The sequence below is a fragment of the Staurois parvus genome, unplaced genomic scaffold (genome assembly GCF_062004578.1).
Source record: "Staurois parvus isolate SC_StPar_1 unplaced genomic scaffold, SC_StPar_1.0 ptg000303l, whole genome shotgun sequence".
NCBI classification, from domain to species: Eukaryota; Metazoa; Chordata; class Amphibia; order Anura; family Ranidae; genus Staurois; species Staurois parvus.
In genome coordinates this window covers 12081743-12095973 of record NW_028318099.1, presented here as the reverse complement: position 1 = coordinate 12095973, position 14231 = coordinate 12081743, and the positions used below count along the sequence as shown (strand labels likewise).

The 14231-nt window shown below is 40.8% G+C and overlaps 1 protein-coding gene across 15 annotated transcripts in view; it reads right to left on the bottom strand.

The window, feature by feature from the left end:
* Positions 1-2475: 2475 nt before the first annotated feature.
* TACC2 (transforming acidic coiled-coil containing protein 2) overlaps positions 2476-14231 on the bottom strand; it is a 222898-nt gene continuing 211142 nt past the window's right edge. For all 15 annotated transcript variants that reach the window (XM_089683244.1, XM_089683247.1, XM_089683245.1 and 12 more), the window contains 6 exons: positions 13474-13550; positions 10482-10525; positions 5313-5473; positions 4987-5093; positions 4680-4800; positions 2476-3190 (listed from right to left, as the gene is read on the bottom strand). In XM_089683244.1, coding sequence (XP_089539370.1) covers positions 3125-3190; positions 4680-4800; positions 4987-5093; positions 5313-5473; positions 10482-10525; positions 13474-13550 — 576 coding nt within the window. In that variant the 3' untranslated portion in view covers positions 2476-3124. The remainder of the gene's footprint in view (positions 3191-4679; positions 4801-4986; positions 5094-5312; positions 5474-10481; positions 10526-13473; positions 13551-14231) is intronic.

Below are 14231 nucleotides of genomic sequence, written 5' to 3'. Positions count from 1 at the left end.
CCTTATAAGCCAAGTCCAGCAAGAACATATTTTTTACCCTTGGATAGAAAGGTAGAACCTCTGGGGGGGGGGATGCTGGACCACAAAACTGACTGCTCAGAATTATTTTTAGTTCACATTTATTTTACCTATGTATTTAACTATTTGCTTGAAGTTTAGTTTTAAAATGAGGCACTCCCAATTTTAACAAATATGTATAGAATAATGAGGGATTACTGGAATGCTGCAAGAATTTCCAGGAGGTATTGTCAATTTGTAGTATTAGGAGCTGTATCCTCAGCTGCCTGTGCTGTGTCAGAATACTGTGATAGCAAAACACCTACAAGAATTATTGCACAGGCATAGCTAATAGAACAAAAGCATGAAAGCAAACAATTTAAAATCAAGTGTCACCTACAGTATATGACCACAGTTAACAGAAATCTGATTGTTTGCAATGGGTTACTATACTTTAGTTTTGTTGTTTGATGGCTTTAATCAATAAGCCTGACAATGTGGTCCATCTACAAAACATAGATGAATTACAGTTTTGATGTTCCTTATAGCAACCAATCGCCAGCTTTTTTTTTAATGAATTAAGGTGTTCCAGAGGAAAGCAGACCTATGCATTGCCCTGGCAGGGTAAAAAAAAAAGGTTTTCTTTAATACTCCCTTTTCCCAGAAGCAGTATATACTCATCTTCCTATCACTCCCAAACCACTCTGGTCAGTCATTGGGAGCAAAGACAACACCTGGTTCTTACAGGTATGCAAGAGCATGTGTCCTACTCCCCTTCCTCTTGTGCAACAATACTCGTGCTTGTTGATTGTTGAAGTGCTGTCACATGGGGGTGGGGAGACTGTCCCCAACCCTATGCAAGCTCTAATTTGAGCAACTCAGAGCTTACACAGGGCTGCCTTTCATTACTCCTGGCAGCTGAAGAGGGAGTGAAAAATATCATAAGTATGTGGGCAGCTCAGTGGCTAAGTTGTTAGCATATCTACCTGCCTGGAGTTTGCATGTTCTCCCTGTGTCTTTCTGGGTTTCATCTGGGTACTCCAGTCTCCTCCCACACTCCAAAGACATGCTGGTAGGTTAATTGGCTCCCTTGTATATGTGAGTAAGGAACCTTAGATTCTGCGCTCCTTGAGGGTTAGAGACTAATGTGAACGTACAATATATATGTAAAGCGCTGCATAAAATTGATGGCACTATATAAGTACCTGTAATAAATAAATAAATGTGCTGCAGGTAAGGGGGCATTAAAACAAACTTGTTGCTTTGCCGTACACAAGAAATCACAGGTTTGCTTATGAACCAAATTCAGCTCCAGCATATTTAGTATTTTATATATATATTTTTATATTTTATATATTTAGATGCTGTAGTGTGCATGCAGTTTTGAACACTTGTCTTTCTTTGTAGTGCAGCACATTGCACGCAACATGCGCTACATTCAAAATGAATGGCATGGCAGCACATCAACACAAGTGCATTGCCTTACTGCATGTTGCAGTAGAATGCTTTACAACAATGTGCATGTGTAAATTGGCCAAAGTTCAGGTAGGACATGGAGCCAAAGAGTAAGGAGGAAGTGTGGCCAAAAGCAGGCAAGAAAGGGAACCAAAGAGCAGACAGGAGGTTGGGTAAAAAAAAAGGGAAGGAAGCATGGACAAAAAGCAGGCAGGAGGCAGGGCCAAAGAGCAGACAGAAAGCATGGCCAAAGAGCAGGAAGGGCCAAAGAGCAGGCAGGAAGCACGGCCAAAGAGCAGGAAGGGCCAAAGAGCAGGCAGGCAGCATGGTCAAAGAGCAGGAAGGGCCAAAGAGCAGACAGGCAGCATGGCCAAAGATCAGGAAGGGCCAAAGAGCAGACAAGAAGCATGGTCAAAGAGCAGGAAGGGCCAAAGAGCAGGCAGGCAGCATGGCCAAAGATCAGGAAGGGCCAAAGAGCAGACAAGAAGCATGGCCAAAGAGCTGGAAGGGCCAAAGAGCAGACAAGAAGCATGGCCAAAGAGCTGGAAGGGCCAAAGAGCAGGCAGGCAGCATGGCCAAAGAGCAGGAAGGGCCAAAGAGCAGACAAGAAGCACGGCCAAAGAGCAGGAAGGGCCAAAGAGCAGGCAGGCAGCGTGGCCAAAGAGCAGACAAGAAGCATGGCCAAACAGCAGGAAGGGCCAAAGAGCAGGCAGGCAGCATGGCCAAAGAGCAGACAAGAAGCATGGCCAAAGAGCAGGAAGGGCCAAAGAGCAGGCAGGAAGCAAAAGTAGAGAGCAGGCAGGAGGTGGGCCAGTGGTAGAATGTAATGCTTTGAATGGTGCTGTCGCCCTTCTTATGCTACACAGCTGTAATGTACTGTAGGGTGTATGGTTTACAAAACCTTTGAAGGGTTACACATTTACATTATATGTTTTTCAAATGTTATTAATCTGCTGGTGGTGTTGCTCTGAAGGTGGTGAGGCTCCGTCCAAGGTGTTAATACAAAACGACTCAGACAATATGTGCCAATCAGCAGCAGGGTTAAACCATTTAATTGCCAGCAATGTACAGATATTTGGCAATTTTGGAAGCTGTTCTTTTGTATTTCAGGATAGTGCAGCTCTCAAACAAACAAATCAATTTTATGAGAAATAGGAACAACAATAAGATGTTAGCAAATTTCCAGCAAGATATTTCTCAAAGGGGAAAATGGGTTCTCCAGTGTTTGCATAATACAGATTTATTTACAGCACTCCAATCATGCGAGTATGAGCTGGACATCATTTCATCTTGCAATCTACTTAAATAGTAATCCAGTGATGAAAGCAGTCCCTCAGCCATTCCTTATAAAGTGTTTGAAACATGGAGTAGTCTTGCCCAGCAGGACGTAGAATGAGCTTACAGCTCTTTGACACAATGCAGAACTGAGGATATCTCCCATATAAAATAAGCTAAAAACGCATGGAGATGCAAGGCCAGTTTTTTCTACCTTCCTGATACAGGAAGGCCATGCAGAAAGGAAGCTGGCGTCATACGCTTCTCGTGCCACCCTTAGCTGTGGGTGCCACGTCTCCATATCCAAGGTCCAAATAAAAATGGATCAGTCCTTCCCTACATCATCCAGATTGCACTCCGCTTGAAAACCAAGCATCCCAAAAGATGAAGCACCAGGTTAACTCTTTCCCATTTTAGCAATAAGTTCATCACAAATCTTGGTGAGCTCTTCAATCTCTTTATTCTGAAACGACAAGAGAAAGTGCATGAGAATCAAATATGACTGATATAAGAACAGGTAATTTCTGATCTTAAAGTGTGCCTAGTGAAAACTTTTTTCCTTTAGATAGCGTGGAAATTAGTTAAAACCAGTCAGATTGTTTTTCGGCCTCCCTTGGGGAAATGTCCCCTAACTTCCTACCACAGAGATACAAGAAGAAATGCCTGGAAATCTCTTTAGTCTACCACATATCTTACACGCTGACTATACAACCTATTATACATCTAGCTACAACTTGGGACTGCCCAACTGGATAAAATTGATTGGACTGTTAAGTTGATACACAAAAACTTAGAAAAATAATATAAAACAGTCATTTCAACTGAGTTGTGCAGTAATGCCTTAAGGAAATGTAAAATTGAATTTCTGATTTTACAAAATGCATAGTGAAGAAAATATTGCACACTTTTACCCTTTCATGATCAGAGGTCATTAAAAAGCTTAGATACTCAAGCCAAATAAAGCAGCATCAATTACCTAGACAAAACTCTATGGCTAGTATGCATACCCTAAATATATTTTTACAATTTTAAGGCTATACCGTTGTATAAGGCTTTTATTCAGAACACTGTTTTAATAATGAGCACCCTGATCATCAGTGGGGTTCGGAGCTGTCAAGTGACATCTGAGATTAGGAGCCACCAGCCAAGCAAGTGTCAGCAGGTGGCTCTCAAAGGGGGAACAATTTTATAACATATCTTAGAAGACACATCATGGTGGGAAAAAATAATATACAGATTCAGGATCAGATGGGGTTAAAACACTAGATCCGTAGGACAGAAAATATGCAGACGCCCCTTCCATTGTTGGCTGTAGAATGATAGACTATGGCAGCTCTGCATGTAATCCATAATGTCCCAAACAGAACATATTGGATACTTGTGCAATATGGCTGATGCCAAAAGGGATGTAACACCTACTCTCCTCTCCTTTAGGCGCAGCCTGAAAACCCACCTCTTCAGGGAAGCCTACCCCGCCCTCTGCTAACTGCCGATCTCCTCCACTCTTCCTACCACTCCATCCCCCACAGCTATTCCTCCCGCACCACTATCCCCTCCCTCCTAGATTGTAAGCTCCAAGGAGCAGGGCCCTCGAACTCCTCGTGTATCGCATTGTATTGTTATTGTACTGTCTCATGTATAGTCTCCCATTGTAATGTACAGCGCTGAGCAAACTGTTGGCGCTATATAAATACTGTATAATAATAAATAATAATAACATGCAGGAAGAGGCACATAACACTACTATTTATTAAAATTGAAGAGGTTTTAAGGGAATGGACCAATCTGAAACACTGATGCATATGGACTTAGAAAAAAAGGTAAAAGACCGTTGAATCCATAAAGCAATACAAATCCAAAAATTGAGAAGTAGAACACATCTGAAAGAATTTGAAAAAATATCAATGAACAAGACTGCTTTTTACTACATGAATTCAGAAACAATGTCTAACCTTTTGTTCCAGGGTCCTCTCCAAAGCATCGACTCTGAGCTGTTCCTTCCTCAGACTGGCTTGGTATGCTGCCTGTTCCTGCTGAGACTTGCCACGCACCTGGGCAATATCTGAATTAGCCCTATAGGAAAAGATCACACGCTGTCAAATACAATGCAGACACATTTATAAAAAGCAGACCACATTAACTTCTGCAATATCCAACAGCTGCCAATCAGCTTCCTTTTCTAAGAAATAAATATCTGATTTGCTGCTCCCAATCTGTAACTAATATTACATTTCATTTTGCCGTATCATATTATCCTACCTGTCCAGTTTTTCCTCAGCATGAATTTTCAGAGCATGGTACCGCTGTTCCTCTTTCTTCACTCGTGCCAGATATTCCTGAGCGCACTTCTTCAGCACCTCTTCATTCTGTAGATAGATTAGAAAGTTGGGAGAAATTATTTAGTCATTCAAAACAGCTTCAAAAAGACAAAAAGTATCCAAATGAAGAACTGCTGCTCATAGTAACCAGATTCCTAATTTTCTCCCCAATATCACAACATGAAACGTCACGTTGCTATGAGAAGTCATCCCTACAGACACTTTAAATCATGAGATCCTTAGATCTCATTGTTTCAAACCACTTGCCTTCCGGAAGCCTTCCAGCACATCTTTCATCTTCTCGTATCTTCGAAAGAGATCTGCAAGTGACTTTTCCACTGAATTCAAGTCAGAGAGTGCTTGTTCTTTTTCCATAATCAGCTGTTGTACTGTATGGTGTGACATCGATTTCTCTCTCTGCTCATCCTCTGTTCATGGGAAAACAAAACATAAAATTAGTTATTAATTAACAAGTTTTGTTTTCTATGTAGTAACAGCCATATCCAAGCTACAATATTCGTGTCAACCGAAGTTGAGGCTTGAACAAATTATGGAGATATATGCTTAATGCTGGTGCTTTTTAGATCCCAGTCTCTAATTTACCAAGGACTTTTAACTAACTGATCATTATGCGCGGCACTGTTCCTGTCACTTGTCATATCCTTCCTTCAATTTCTGCTAGAGGCTCAGTGTGACATCTATTAATCAGCATAGCTGAAAGCACAAAGAAATTAGGGACAGAAGTATTCTCCTTATCTTGCCTCTACTCGACTACTGTTAATAAAAGTATATCAGCTCTAGGAGCAGTAAACACAGCAGCACTTCTTGGTGTTACAATATACAAAACTGGCAGCTATTTAGCTGAACTTATCAGGGTTGATTTAGGCAAATAGACTGTTCACTTTGCAAGGTTAATGAACACAGTGAAGCACTACTGACTTCCATCATCCAATCATGTACAAACAAAAATAGTGATTTTTTTTTCCTTGCATGTGATTGGGTATTATTTGTAAAGTGAAATTTTACTACTATTCTTCCTAGGGGAAAATTCCTTGCAAAGTGAGTAGCCATTTGTCTTTAGCAAATATATTCCAGAGAGTCTTAATCTAAAAGAATATGGATGGCCATATCCTGTTCTGTTTCTGTGTTTTCATATTCTGTTTGGGAGCAAATAATACCTCATCATTGGTGTCAGTGGAAGGAATAGTGCCCCATCATTGGTGTCAGTGAAAGAAATAGTGTGCTATCGTCGGTGTCATTGGATGGTATTGTGAATGGAATAATGTCCATCATTGTTGTCGGTGGCAGGATTTATGCCACATTGTTGGTGTTAGTGGGAGGAATAGTTCCTTGTATCTTTGCTGTCAGTGGCAGTAATTACGGCCAATTGTTGGTGTCATTGGGTGTAAATGTTCCTTGTATAAGTTGGTAGTAATCATGCCTCAAGGGTCAGATAAAGGCAAGCAAAGGGCCACATTCACCTCCTGGGCCGCAGTTTGCAGACCACTGTTCTACACAATGAGGCATCTGTACATAAGACAATTTAATACTGAGTCATGGATGTGTCAATTTCAACTTCTCAGGTGAGAAAATACTGCTTCAGTAGAAGATAGGAGTGCCTTACACATGTGTGCATTGCCTATACCAATATCATACTATTCAGATTTATCCTTTACCATGCAAAGCCAACTCTATTACAGACTGATTCACCAGCACCCAGGACTAAGAAGGGCCAGGTGACTTTATCTCTTGGTATATAGTCAAATTTAGTCATCTGTACCTTGATCTAAGTGTCACAAAAAACTACTCTGTTTTAAAGAGCACATCTTAGGACTAGAAATATGATTATCTGCTGTGAGTTACAACACTGTGCACTGTACTGCTGCCCCAAATAGCTTTCATAAATAGGCATGCTCGTACATGCTTCACGTATTGTTGAACCAATCTCAGCTGCCTTACAATACCTAAAGACATTCTCTTCCATATTCCCACACCACTCTCACTATAGCTGTACTGGTACATGTGTGAGCATAGAGGTTTGTTCAGGAATTTTCTTTTTTCCCGTGCTGAGGGGCTGTACACGCACTGGGTTAACTACTCGTTTTTGTCTAGGGCAGGGGTCTCCAAACTTTCTAAACAAAGGGTTGGTTTACTGTCCTTCAAACTTTAGGGGGGCTGGACTGTGACCAGTGGGAGAAGAAAATGTCCTAAATAATGCCCCATCATTGATATTAGGGGAAGGAAGAGTGCCCCATTATTGGTATTAGGGGGAGTAAGAGTGCCACCATTGTTAGTATCAATGGGAGGAAAATTATCCCATCATTGGTATCAATGGGAGAAATAGTGCCCCATCATTGGTATCAATGGGAGAAATAGTGCCCCATCATTAGTATTAATGGGAGAAAAAGTGCCCCATCATTAGTATTAATGAAAGGAATAGTCCCCCATCATTGGTATCACTGGGGGAATAGTGCACCATCACTGGGTTCAATAGGAGGAATAGTGCCCCGTCATTGGTATCAATGGGAGAAATAGTGCCTCATTGTTAATATCAACAGGAGGAATAGTGCCCCATCCTTAGTATCAATGAAAGAAATAGTGCCCCATCCTTAGTATCAATGAAAGAAATAGTGCCCCATCCTTTTTATCATTGGGAGAAATAGTGCCCAATTGTTAGTATCAATGAAAGAAATAGTGCCCCATCCTTAGTATCAATGAACGAAATATTGCCCCATCCTTGGTATCAATGGGAGAAATAGTGCCCCATTGTTAGTATCAATGAAAGGAATAGTGCCCCATCATTGGTGTCAATAGGAGGAATAGTGCCCCATCATTGGTGTCAATGGGAGGAATAGTGCCCCATTGTTAGTATCAATGGAAGGAATAGTGCCCTATTGTTGGTTTCAATAGGAGGAATAGTGCCCCATCACTGGTGTCAATGGGAGGAATAGTGCCCCATCATTAGTATCAATGAAAGGAATAGTGCCCCATTGTTGGTGTCAATGGGAGGAATAGTACCCCATCACTGGTGTCAATGGGAGGAATACCACTGGTGTCAATGGGAGGAATAGTGCCCCACCACTGGTGTCAATAGGAGGAATAGTGCCCCATTGTCAATGTCAGTGGGATAAACTATGCCACACTGCTTGCAGTGAAAGGAATAATGCCTCGAGGGCCAGATAAAAGCAAGCAAAAGGCTGCATCTGGCCCCCGGGCCACAGTTTGGAGATCACTGGTCTAGGGGATTGCAGATATACTTACCTATTTTGCCAATTGTCCGAGCACAAGACCAGTTTCTGCCACCTGTCCTACTGCATGCTAGCTGTTTTGTAAATGGATTGTTCCTGACGTCATCACACCCATAGACTGCCTCTGGACGTGTGGACGGCAGGAACAGTCCTCCACTGGATGTGGGGGAGCGCTGTTTTCCAGAGGATCAAAGGATCGGGTAAGTACAGCCTTTCGGTGTGCCCCTAGACAAAATGAGCAGTTAACCCATGCAGTGGGGTTGTGTTCTACTTTAAAGTACATGATTAAAAAAAAGCTAAAACAGTAAATGTAATGGATGGAACACAATATCTATGGAAAAAAAGACATGGGTAATAGGTCATGAAAGTTTTAATCACAGCAATTACCTAAAATGACACTCTTTGCAACTAATATGATTAGCACTAATGAAAAGAAAAGACATACAGTACTAGCTTACTTTATAAGGCAGTGCAATGATGATATGCAACGTGCAGGAGCCCAAAGCTGGAAGAGGATATATGAGTGGTGGGTATGGGGCACTATAATTTATGCAGAATAACTGCTCTTTATACTGCCATACTGAATAAGCTAGATAGACTTTTACAACAAGACAGCCATTGAAAATGCAGCTACAGGATTCACAAGACGTCTCAATATATTACTACAGACATACAGGGCACATTAAAGTCTTACCTGGGCTGCCTTATATATGTAGGCAAAAAAACAAGCAGAAAGCAGGGGGTAAAACAAATAAAACAAGCAAAGTAAATCAGGTTAGTTCAAGGGAGAACAGCAGAGCTAGTTGGGAATGTGCTACTTCTAAAGGATAAAGGGATCAATTTTTAAGAAAAGAAAGAAAATAATATTGCTGGGAATGCTGCCTAACTGTTGAAAAGGCAAAAAAACACAAGATTTCAGGGCAGTGCAGACTGCCCTTGGCTTCAATATCACATCTACAGGTATCTTCCTATTTAGGCTTGTTAGGATGGAACAATTTAGGAAAAACAAGAACAGGTGCAGAGCTCACTACAGGAAGGCCATTCTGTATTAAATGTGGAGCCCATCAATGGGTGCTCTTGCTCTATACGGTCCTCCAACAACCATACACAGTAAATATGCAGAAAAAAGCCAGCAACTCCACTTAGGTTTCATTTACACTGAGCATCTTTGATCATTTGTACAGGCTTTTTTTCTTGAGTGTTTGTACAGCTGTTTATGAGCATTTTTGCTTGAGCTTTTGCTTTGCTTCTCCCCTAGTTATTAGGGGAAAAATGCACAATATGGGCATTTTTACACAGTTTTCAAGCATTCCCATTGATGTCTATTGGAACCAAAAATGCTTGACGTTTGTAACTTAAAAGAAGCTCATGTACTTTTTTGAGCTATGCTCATGTGTGAACAAGCACAACTGAAAACCATAGGATTTTGTATGTTGTCAGTTAAAATAATGCAGCACCGTATCGCAAACAATGGCCTGGTCAGGAAGGGGGGAAATCCTCTGGAGGGCAAGTGGTTAAATATGCTGAAGAGTCTTTGCAAATCTGCAAATTTCTTGGGTTGTAAGGGCAACACAGTGCAAGAACCCAACCCATCAGTTTCATCATCAATCATCATCAATTTCATCATCAATAAATCAAAGCTGTTCTTCTTCAGTAACCCCTACCTGCCTTGCTGCCATGTGGATTTATTGGCTTCAATACTTTCAGGGACTGAGATAGAGCAAGTATGCCGGTTGAAAAAAAAAAATACTTTTCTGCCTACATATTCAAGATAACAAAAGCATCTGTAGCCTTCAGAGTTCTCTCTCAGTAAAGGTTTGCTTTAAGAGTAATATATACTGTACTGCATATACTGTGAGCACCCTCCAAACTAAAGGAAATGGAAGGCTCTGGGGGGCTGAACCAACATTTCAATTTCAAAAGGGAGTCAGCATAGTCCATACCATCCCCTATGTAGGACATGTTTTGCCACATTGGAAGTATAACATTGTATTCTGTCTTTCTGATGGCCACCTCTTAATGGAGGTCGATATTTTAGAAAAGGGTATAGAAGATAATGAAATAAAGTACAAAATAATTTTAAGACTAGGGGTAAGTACTACAAATTTACCAAAATTGTAAGTGACATCAACATACACAAAAAAAGATATGCATGCATACTGTATATATGTACAATGTGAACACTTACCAATCATCTGTGCAATTGTTTGTTCATATTCTGCAACAATTTTTCTGGAGGAAAACAAAAAGACTTTTAAAACCCTTTGTGTATAGAAAGCTTCAAACCTTCCTAAAGGCACACTGTTTTAATTATGATAGCAATTATTGACGCTGATCACGCTGAATAGGAAAGTGACCTTGCCAGCTTGGAGGATTGTGTTATCACAAATATTGATGTAATGAACTGTTATAAACTACTAATAAAACAGAGTTCTGTCTGAAAATCATGTCTGCTAAAAAACTAAATGTATCTATCATACAACAAAGGAAGGTGCTCTATTGTCTGAAGGGTGTCTGCACTGTTAGCTGTAACATCTGTACCTTCCGGTCTGCACTCACAACAAGTCCATTGCATTGCTCAGAATTATGGTTTGTGCAAACTACTTAAGCAAGCCATAGATGATGCAATTTTTTTTCCCGCAGGAAAGAAAATCACTCGATTCCTCCTCAGCACAGGCAGTATTGATGGGGGAATCCCTTCTGCAGCGCTATTATGTTCTACCAGCAGGGATTCTTCCATGCTGGCAGAACACAATAATTACCACTTGCGGCTATAGTCACCGACACTAATCCCATGCAAAAACCCAACAGGCTGGTTGTACTGAAGTCGATTGATGAATTGACTTCGGTTCAACCAGCCTGCCCATAGATGGATTGAATCTCGGCTGGTCCCTGCTGAACCAGCAGAGGTTCGATCCATCTATAGCCGTCTTTAGCATAAGTCATCTGATTCAAGCTGTGTTTACTGTGCTTTAAACAAGTATATTTTTTTACAAACTTCAATAGTACTGTGTCTCATCTTTCTAGCTGCCTTGTGACACTAGCTACAATTTTGGACAGGGACACCCTCCCACCGCAGCTGGCACAAGGGTGGCTGTTTGCGGCTCCCAGCACTTTCCCGAGGCAAGCATCAGAATGAGATATACAGTGGGAGATGTGGCTAAAACACCCTCTTTTCCTGTGCATTTTGATTGATGGTGGCAAGTTGTAGAAGTCAGAATCAGGGGACCACCAGTAAATCAGCCCTCTCCTTGCTAGTCCTTGCTAACTACTGTGTTGGACAACCCTGCCCTGAGGACATTGCACCTAACGTTACAGGGCACTTGGAAAATGGGACAAAATGCTACATGTACTTTGCCCCATCTGAAACTGAATACTGTACTGTTACAAAAATGTGATAATTCTTCTTCCTTAGGGCAACTCTGCTAAAGCGTGTCGATTTCTGTGAATCCAGCAAACAACTTCTGTCAAGTACTTTGGTGCTCAACTTCAAAGCCAAACCTAAAACCATATCCCTGTTTGAGTTTGCTAAATGAAACTGAAGATATTGTATGTTATATTGGATAACACTCACAAATATACAATCCTGTATAAGTTTCTTCCCCTCCAGGGGAACAATACCTCACCTAGCCTGATTCTTCTAAGCTATGTTTACTCTTCTCACTTCCTCCCCCTAGGCTTGTCCTTCTCTACTAGGGTTATGTGCACTATTTTCTACTTTCCTCCTCACCTCCTGTTTTCCTAATCCTTTTCCTTCATGGCCATCTGTCATTCTCTTTCTACTTTCTTGCTTTCTCGCTGTACAGTCAAAATTCTAGTAACTATCTTTAGCTCTTCACATCTACAGAAACGTTTTATGTTCCTTTGGAATTACTGTAGGTTCTATCTTTACTGTTATGATTTACGCCTTAGCAGACTTTGTGTTACAAGGTCTTGCATGTCTTCCAATAAATTGAAGAATGTACACTAGTACTTCAGCAACTGTACAACTTTATTGTTTAGGGTGACCATTATTAGTGTCCTTCTTTAGGTATGACTGGGGTGGCCACTCTGATCAATCAAGCTGTACAGAAGAGGAATGGGAATGTTTAAAAGGTTTTAATTTATTCAGGTCATGATATAGCTAGCAGTTGTTACTCATATTTAATGGGAATTGTTCTGTAATGCTGAAAACATTTCGCTACTCAGCCAAGTGGCTCCCACAGTTTAAATGAGTATTGGAAACATACCCCAGAATTTATAGACACATGGTTAACCTAATCACCATTGTGTCAAACAGGAGCCACCACTCCAAGCTTCCATGGCTACAAACCCAGACGAAAGCTCGATACTGGTATCGGTGTCGGTGCATCCGTACTGCACACCAATGACATCATGTGCCCCTCTCTGACATGTTTCACCCCTACGGAGTTAATCATAGAGTCTCTATGATTAAGCCCGCAAACACGAAACGTGTTAGGCAAGAGCAGTCTCCAGGCAGGAACAAGTTTCAATACTTGAATGGCTGAATAAAACTTACTGAGCTACTAGATGTCATTGGTGTGCAGCCTCCTTTCTTTAGTCAGTCATCAATGTGTGAAGGTAGATGATAATTATACAAAACATGTAAAAATTTGTGAAAATCATGTTCAAGTTTACATAATTCATTCATCGTGGTATAACGACATTAGAGAACTGAATGTCAGTAGCTAGTATTAGCTTTGTTAGTGTTATTAAAACCCTTTTACACAGGCTAGTTTTTGAAAGTTCCTTGGCTTCTGATTAGTCACCTATTGGGTAGTTACCCAATGAAGTGATGTTAGGGGGTACACCCTATATTTTTTCCACAGATTACCAATTTTTGTAGTCTGAAAATTTCCCACATTCAGATCTAAGGACCTGCATAAATGATAGGTATTGAACTAGAACCCTCTACGTTCAAGAGTTGTCTGCAAGTAGATGTATGTTTGTGCTTATCTCTCGGCCATATGGAGAGGGTTTTAATGCCTAGGATTTGTAAGGCCATCTGAGGTATAAAAAGCAAGATTACACAGTACTTCAAGAGGATCGTCTGCTGTGCTCAAGTCAGCTCAGACTCCAATGCCAAGTAACACTAAAACCTAGAGCCTACATAAGCTGGGCTGATAGATGAACAATACACAGCATTATAAAATGGCATGGCTGATTGTAGCTCCTCTTACCTCATTTCCACCACCTCACAGCGACTTTCTTCATACTTCTTCTTCCAGTCTGTTACTTCTCTATCCTTGGCTGCAATCTAAAGAATAAAATGGCAGGTTAGTAGAATATAACAGTGAAAGAGGATGACTATGAACTTTGCCTAACCCTGAGCACTCGACTTATGTCAGACAGATACTTCTAGTCAACAACTTTATTTTACTTTTATTCAAAGGTTACTCGTTTATAAACATATATTATATATAATTTTAATACATTATTTATATAAAAAAACTTTTCTTTATAATCATGTAATGCCATGAGCTTCTATAACATTCCGATTGCAAAAAATACTGGGCTTTCTTAAGCCGGCAATAGACGGATCGAAATTCAGCCAGTTCAGCAGGGAGCGGACGAATTTCAATCTATTTATGTGCAAGCTCGTTATTCTAAAGTCGATTTATCAATTAACTTCAGTACAACCAGCCTTTCGGGGTTTTTTCGTGCAATTACTGCCAGCGGCTATAGCCACCAGCTGTGATCACTATATTCTGCCAGTGGGGAAACTTCCCTGCGCTCCCCACCAGCAGAACACAATACAAATGCCAGAGGGATTCCCCCATCAACACTAACTGCCTTGATGGGGGAATCAAGCAATTTTCTTTCCTTCAACCTGAGGTTAAAGGAAATAAAATTGCATAATGTATGACTAGCCTTATAAGTACTGCTTGTGTGCCTAGTAGCACCCTGTAAACAAACGATTTAAAAGAGAAGTTTACAA